Source organism: Mustela nigripes, chromosome 5 (assembly GCF_022355385.1).
Source record: "Mustela nigripes isolate SB6536 chromosome 5, MUSNIG.SB6536, whole genome shotgun sequence".
NCBI lineage: Eukaryota > Metazoa > Chordata > Mammalia > Carnivora > Mustelidae > Mustela > Mustela nigripes.
Genome location: NC_081561.1, coordinates 3,066,180 through 3,074,293, shown reverse-complemented (window position 1 = coordinate 3,074,293; position 8,114 = coordinate 3,066,180). Strand labels below are relative to the sequence as shown.

The following is an 8,114-nucleotide window of genomic DNA, read 5'->3' as shown; positions in this document are numbered from 1 at the left end:
CTTTGTTCCTTTGTTTTCTTTTAACAAGCTTACTCTTTGTCTATCATATTATTAGGTTTTCTTTTTTCTTAATTACATTACTGAAGTATAATTTACATATGAAATTCACTCGCTCTAAGTATACAATTCAACAATGTTTTAGGAAACTGAATGAGTTGCACACTTATCACAAAAGAACAGTTTTTTAAAAAATTTTATTTATTTATTAGACAGAGATCACAACTAGGCAGAGAGGCAGGCAGAGAAAGAGAGAGGGAGGCAGGTTCCCTGCTGAGCAGAGAGCCTGATGCGGGGCTCGATCCCAGGACCCTGAGACCATGACCTGAGCAGAAGGCAGAGGTTTATTAACCCACTGAGCCACCCAGGTGTCCCACAGAACAGTTTTTTTTTTTTTAACATTTCCACCACCTCAATAAGATTTTATTTACAGTTAATCCCTGTTCCTGCTCTCAGCCCCAGGAAACCGCGAATCTACTTTTTGTGTCTGTGGATTTGCCTTTTATGGACATTTCAAACAAATGGAACTCTTTAATATGTGGTCTTTATTTCTGGCTTTTTTCACCTAGCACAATGATTTTTTAATCCAAGTTGTAGCAGGGATCAGTACTTCTTTCCTTTTTATTATTGAGCAGTATTCCAGTTGAATGGACACATCACATTCTCTCTTTCTTTTTACCAAACCAATGATGGACATTTATGGTGTTGCCAATTTTAGGCTCTTGTGAATAATTCTGCCAGGAACATCCATGTGCCAAGCTCTGAGTGTTCATGTTTTCATTTCTCTTGGGTAAGATACCTAGAAAAAAAATTGTTAGGTCACACAGGAAATAACTTTTTAAGAAACTGCCAAGCTGTTTTCCAAAACCTGTACCATTTTACATTCCCATGAACATACATGATGAGGGTTCCAGTCACTCCACGTCCTCACCATTTACTCTTGTCTGTCTTGTTAATTATAGCTCTTCAAGTGGGTGTAAGAGGCTATTTCATTATGATTTAATTTACATCTTCCCTAATGACTGACTTTGAACAATTTTTCTTGTGCTTTGTAACCACTTGTTTATGTCTCTTCTTTGCTGAGATGTCCTTAAAATCTGTTGTCCCTTTTAAAAATTAGGTCGTTATTATATTGCTGATCTGTAAGAGTTGGTTATATTATTTAGGACACAAATCCTTTATCAAATGTATAACTTCATTGTATTTTCTCCAGGTCTGTAGCTTGTCTTTTCATTTTCCTATGCTGCCATTTGAAGAGCAAATTTTGAATTTCTGTGAAGAGCAATTTATAAGTTTTTGCTTTTATGGCTCATTTTAGCGGTGATTTTTGAAAGGAAGAAAATTCAATAGTTATGTGGATATCAGGGATGTCTTTGATTTGCATTTTGGTACTTGTGAAGATTGCTCCACTTTTGTGAATAAATGTTCGAGAGGTTTGCTGTTCTGGAAATATTCAGAATGCTGTGTCCAAATAGAAATTATAAGCACTACTCAGCTTTGTTTGAATGCCAACCAGCACATGGTCCTTGGCCATCCCTGCTTTTATGGCTTTTTTGACATTACAGTCTCTTGTTAATTAGTGAAAATGTCCCCTGAAATGAACTGCAATTCCCATGGCTTTGTGGAATGTGGTTTTTCTGAGGTTAGTACTTAAAAAAAAAAAAAAGGATTTGTATCTTCATAATATCAGGGATAGCCAGGAAAAGTATCACCGAGTCTGTTTATAGCTTCATTGTCAACTTTTCCAAGCATAGGAGCATCTTTAAGACATTCCAATTATTTTGGGGGTATGGACTTAGGATGCTGAGGCTATGTAGACAGATCATAATGGACATGCATATGTTATATAGTTTTTTGTTTTGTTTTGTTTTGTTTGGTGGTCAAGTATTGTACCAGGCTGCTTGTCCTCTGTGCTATCAGAAGCTGAAAATAATACGACATAGCAGGAACTGGACTGTCATCTAATTTTAGAAGACAAGTAGCACAGATTGTTTTAATTGAGTTTTCCTTTTTTATGATAGACATAATTTAAAAGCTTCTCTCTAGTTATCAATCAACAAATATCTATCAAATACATATTGTGCATAGAACTATCTACAAATGATGACTTCCAAATTTATATCTCCAATCTGGACTTCTTCCCTGAAGTCGAGATTTCCATTTCACAACCTATTCAACTTAAATGTCCAATGGACCTGTCAAAAGCTGAGCTCCTGATCATCCACCCCCAAAATTGTCCCCCCCGCCAGGCCCTTCTCCATCTTAGTTAATGTCTGCTCTGACCTTCAAATGCTCAGGAAAAAAATGGAAAAGTCATCCTTGTCTATCATCTTCCTTTCCCACCCCAGATCCAATCCATCACGAATTCTGGTGGCTTTAAATGGAATGAAAATTCCTAGATGAGATTCAGACACAGAAAAGGGACACTGGGGAAAACCTCATTAACTCTGAATGAAACATGCAGTTTCATATCAGCATTGGTTCACTAACTGTGACAGGTGTCGGATGTTAACAATAGGGGAAATTGCGTATACAAGAGGGCACGGGGAATCTCTCCGTGCTATCTTTTCACTTTTCACCTTTTCTGTAGATCTCGAACTACCCTAAAATAAAACAACTTATTAAAAGAAAAAGCAAAGGAGCAGATCTTGCTGTTTTCTGGTTCATTGGAGCCTGTACCTGGTTTGCTGGACTGAGGGGATGGAAGATTTGATCCTATATGGATGGTCTGGATGGAAGTTAGAAGGCCATCAGCAGAAGGCCATACACGTTGCCTTTGGGCAGGGGATTTGTCATTTTATCACTTTATCACTTTTTTTTCGCGATTTAACTATTGCAAAATTGGTAACCTCAAATTAGTTCACTCTTTTCGTAACAGTTTTGTTAAATAATTTACCTTTAGCAAATACCTAGTTTTGTTTAGTTACTCCTCCTAAAGAACAAAGTTCTCTAATCCTAGAAAAACACCTAAAGTTTTCCTTTTTAAATGTTTTGCTACAATTCCTTATATGTTACTCAAAATGGAAATGTATTTTTATATTATATGGAGCACAATGATCTGAGTTAAGAATAAGAAATTTTTTTCTTTTGGAAAAACAAGAGAACTCTAGAGGCTGGTGTTGGTGTGGGGAGTGCAGGGTCAGCTAAGGCTCCAAAGAGGAAGATGATTTCTGGGTCTTGAAGAATTGTATGATTGTCTGTATTACGAGCTCGGGTAGCTGAGGTTTTATGACACTTAACTAAATCCAGAGATATGCTCCTGGATCATGTAGGTGGGATCATGTAGGTGGGCTGGTTCATGCAGGTGGGTTGTTTGCCCTAGATTCCCTCTTCTTAACCTGTGACAGACAATAGGGGGTAAAGTCACAGTGTTCTTTGTAAGGAGAATTTATGAAAATTCATTCTTGTTTTTGCAACTCTGTGGATGCCTAAACAGTTGACCTTTCCTAGAGCTGGAAACAGTTGGAGATATGGCAAATCAATTTAAGCACTGAGAAAACCAAAACTTGCTGTGTTTTCAAAAGATGTCTCCTATTCCAGTTATGCATGTTCTTTGTGTCACATGCGCAAATAAAGGTGGCTGTAGGATTCTCACACCCAGAATCCTCTTGGCTGGGAATGAGCACTTAAATCATCATGAGTCTAAAAGGGACATGAGAGCAGGGCATCTGATCGCCAAAGCAAATGGTCCTTGGTAATTCTGAGAGTATTGCCACACTGATGAGAAGAAAAGGTGAAGGTGATATTTCATCCACTGTTCCCAGTACATCCTCTCCTTACCTGACCTCTGAAATGGAGCCATTGGCCTTGAAAAGCCTGGTGTCTAAAATTAATGTTCTTCCCCTTCTGACTAAGAAGGCAACAGCTGAGCAACATGAGATCAAGGACCATATTAGTTTAAACGGGCTCAAAGTGGCATTTGAGAGAGAGGATACTTCCTTTCAGAGTGGACACTTGTCTTTTCAGAAGACTTACACCAACTGAGAGTAAAGACTTTTACCAGAGAATTGCGTAGTCATCTTGAACTCTGCAAAACTTCCTTTTATCTGCCGGAAATTGTACTCTGCACTTGGAGTGGTCCAGACCCTAGGATGTCCTCCTATACATGGTAATTACTGTATTTTAAGTAATTGTTATAACCTCTTGCATCTCCTCTTTTCATATTGCCTTAAACAACAGGTTGTACCAAACTTCAGGTAGAGCTTAGCATGTATTATTTCTTTGCAAAATTATTATATCTTGGACCTGTTTTCTTTTTAATATGTTAGTTTTTATGTGGCTTCCTGATTCAACCTGAGAACCATCTACAGCTACTTATTGTATATAAGTCATAGTTTGCCTTAGAAATAGCCATGCATCTGCCTCCTTATTTTAATAATTTTTTTTTCAGGGCAATTTGAAGGAATGCTAGTATTGATCTATAATGTATTGTAGAGAACTACTTACATTTCAGAGTGTTTGAAGTAAGGTCTTTGTGTCTAAGAAGAATTTCACAGAGCATTGGATTTTTAATAATTTGGAACTCAAGGTATATATGAATTTTACTATCTGAGTTCAGAGAATGAAATATGAAGTTTTGTGGAGATAATTGCAGGTGATTTTAAATTTGAGAAAAAGCTGGAAGTAATTTTCAGAAAACGGCCAGCAGGGGGCCTCAGCAGTCAGCGGTGAGAACCCGCTGCGAATTCCAACCAATATCTCCCCAAACCCCCATACATCAAGTATGTGGACACATACTGTGTGTAGATCTCTAGTATCAGAGCGGTATTATGTGTATTACTTAATTTGTAATGAAATTATTTCAAGGAAAGCACAACGATTTGCATTCCTTGATACCTAACAGTTAATGACAATGCGAAGAAAACTATCTAGGTATCTTATCTGTGTGAGAAGGCTATAAGGAAACTTCATTTTTAAAATAAGCAGTTCTGGTGTAAACAGAGAAGAGCTCTGGAATTGAGACATCTGGTGGAGATCACTCCCCAGATGGACAAAAGTCCCCCAGGGAAAGGATGAGAGACCCCCTCACACAGGAAGAAGCCCTTCCCACCGGAATGGGAGGAGGGAAATCTGCAATCCCAGTTAGCCCCAAAGAAATTTTATATTCTATATTTAAATTGGTCACTTGATATAAATCTTATTTTATATAATGAGGGACACAGTCACCCAGGGAAACTGAAGGTTGCCTTTTACTGTTCGCTTTTGTAGGAAAAGGTGGGGGAGAAAACCCCTTTTTTTTCTTTCAAAGTTCTAGCATTTGAAACTTGATATTAACATTGGCATTTCTCTTCCTAATTTTGGATCTTCTTTTCAGTTTAAATAGAAGGGACTTCAAAATTCTCACTGGTCATTTTCTTCAAAAGTCCAATATGTGAGTAAGTGATGAGAACTTTGTTTCCTTTTTTTTTTTTTTTTTAAACAGTCAAGAGGAAGGCACGCTCAAAGCTCATGATTGCGTCTTAATTTACAAATCAGAGACAGAGAGAGATGAAAACCACACTCCAGACAGTAACTTAATCGGACTTACCACCAAGATGTTAAAAGTGAAGAGGCTGGAAGAAATCAACACATGTTATAACAGTAACGAACTGGAGAAGATGGCCTTCTTCCACTGCATGGAAAAGGTTGAGAAAGTGAAATGTTTTCTGGAAGAAAGTTCTAGTGAACAGGACACAAGATCTGGAAAGAATGAGGTAATTATGTGGTAAATTAGTCTTGTAAAAAGTATCAATTCTACTTTATCTATTTTTTACATGAATCAGTAAATGTAGCCATTTAACAGACTCGTCAAATTCTATTTTTGTCGCGTGTGTAAAGAATTAAGGAAATTTTATGGTTAAAACATTTTTCGTTGTGTTTCCCTGAGGATTACGTGTTGTAGATTATACACCTGAGGTTGGCAAGTAGATGCCTTTGAATGTGCATCTTTACCAGCAGGCTTCTCTTCATTGTGGTTAGTGGCTTAGAAGTTATGAATGAGAACTTCTGGAAACACACATTTCTTGAGCAGGATCAATTACAAGGATGGATCTGGGCGTGAAATTCAGAGAAGCACTATGAGGGGCACAATTGCTCTGCAGAAGAGTTTCTAATTTTCTCAAGCCTTTGAGTTCCTCACAGCATGGGTGGCATAACTGTTGACAGTGACGGTCAGTGACGGGGACAAGCAAACCTTCCCTGAAGGCTATGCCTGGGTCCTCAGATGTGCACAATGAGGTCCTGAGCCTGATTCTGACTACTTGATCTTTGGCAAGTTCCTAACCTCAGCCAAGATGCTGCCTCATCAGAATAATGGGTTGATGACTGTTGAGGAAGCTAAGTGTGATAATGTATATAAAGCACTTAGCACAGTGTCTGTCATGTCATCATGATTGAGAAATGTCATCCAGCAGCAGTCTCCTCTCCTCTCTTGGCTCAGTCAGTCCCACTCATGGATCCCTGGAAGTGCAGTTCCTGGCCCAGGGTTGGCCTCACAGCATGGTGCGTGTGCTTTTCTTCTAGCATATGCTATTGTTTTGAATGTCTGTCACCTTTCTCTCAACAGTGCTCTTCAAGGTCAAGACCTTGAATCACTTGTGCTAGGACTTTCCTGGTAACTAGCACAGAAGAGGTCCCCAAAATGTCTGTGGAATGAACAGATCTGTGGAAGTGAATTCTGCATTCTGGCTGAAGGCTAGGAATGAGTATTTTAGATCAGAACAGGTGGTTCTTATAGGGAGGATTGGGAAACATCCTTTGTCCAACTACTGTTCTTAAGAGCACTGTTCAGATAGGGAGGGCATTTCTAACTGTGTCACGGACAATGAAGCAGGGCCATTAAGTAACTAGGGCAGAAAAGTCTTCTCACTGTCAGTGAGTATGGAATGATAAAATGTGCTGGAGAAAAGAAATAAAGAAATGAGTTGGGTTGAAACTTAGGTCTCTTGAGAAAAGAAATTTCCATGGACTAAATGTAAGTCCCATATGAAGGACTTCCTCCTTAGGGCTGTTTTGATGCAAAATGAATAAACAGAAGGCTTCCTTTTTCTGTTCATTAATTTCTCTAGGACAGAGAAGACAAAACAATCTTATTGGATAACTTTGAAATAACCAGCTACTGGTAATAGTTTATATGAATTCGATTATTTTTCTAGAACTGTTTTTCTCTGGGTTCTGTGGTGTAATTTTTAGAAATAGGAATTATCTTTGAAGAGTGAGGGGGTGCTAAACTGGAACAGAAATGTTTTAAGGAAGAATTGTTTTCATGATAAACTGCTTCAGGATATTTGAAATCAAATGATTGGGGCATTAAATATTTTAGGATATTTTTGAGGAAGAGCTTGAGAATGTTGCTCCTCAGAAAGGAGCGTCCTTAGCACTTGGTCTGATGTCCTGCATCTCACCTGGGCTTCCTGGCCTCAATCCTGCAGTCAACGCCACGCAGAAGGTGGAAAGGAGTGGCTGGAAGCTCCATAGGTCCCATTCAGCTTCTTCTTTGTTAATGGCGAAGGGCCCAGAGATGTCAGCAATAAATTTCCCTGTCTCTCTCTCTCTCTGGCCCTGTGGCAGTGGGATGGAACATGAAGGGGAGACACAGAGCTCTTCTTTCTGTGGCTGCCAAGGTCATAGTCCTGGAGGCCCTGGCCAGCCCAGTCAGTGGGTGCCAGGATAGGCAGCGGGCCCTGGCCGTGGGTGGGTGGAGAAGGGCTTGCCAGCAGCTCAGATGTCTGCAGGTCTGCAGACAGAGCTACACTGACATGTCTCCATCTTCTGCTGGGGCCACAGTAAATCTTTACAATATCAGTTGTCACTCTTCAGGGATGGTCTAAAAAAAAATGCTTGCCATAATGTACCGTCAGTGAAGAAAATTTATTCTCCTTTCTCTTTTTATTCCTTCTCTTTTTGAGAAGATTAGCATTGCTAATCACAGTAGAAAATGTCACTGTGATGCACTGGAAATAATTTACTCTGAATTTCGAATACTCTAGTGATGTGGAAGCTTTGTTTGGAAGGCGTGAAGTACCACTTCTTTCTGGAAAGGTCTTTGCTCCCTAGTCCAGGCTGGTTTCGCTCAGATTCCTTTATTTCCCCCTTATCTTAACCAAGTTTTTCTATTTCACTTACTTCTCCTCCACTAG

At 39.1% G+C, this 8,114-nt stretch overlaps 1 protein-coding gene and 1 long non-coding RNA gene across 2 annotated transcripts in view; one reads left to right on the top strand and one right to left on the bottom strand.

Annotated features, from left to right (window-relative positions):
- Positions 1 to 222: 222 nt before the first annotated feature.
- On the bottom strand, positions 223 to 7,515 carry LOC132018748 (uncharacterized). The gene is made up of 3 exons (XR_009404557.1): positions 7,380 to 7,515; positions 5,525 to 5,676; positions 223 to 796 (listed from the first exon to the last, which is right to left on the bottom strand). It is a non-coding gene; the product is annotated as an uncharacterized LOC132018748 (long non-coding RNA).
- Positions 7,516 to 7,556: 41 nt separating this feature from the next.
- Positions 7,557 to 8,114, top strand: part of MYLK4 (myosin light chain kinase family member 4) — a 76,765-nt gene continuing 76,207 nt past the window's right edge. Inside the window, exon 1 of the mRNA XM_059401491.1 lies at positions 7,557 to 7,668. Coding sequence (XP_059257474.1) covers positions 7,557 to 7,668 — 112 coding nt within the window. The remainder of the gene's footprint in view (positions 7,669 to 8,114) is intronic.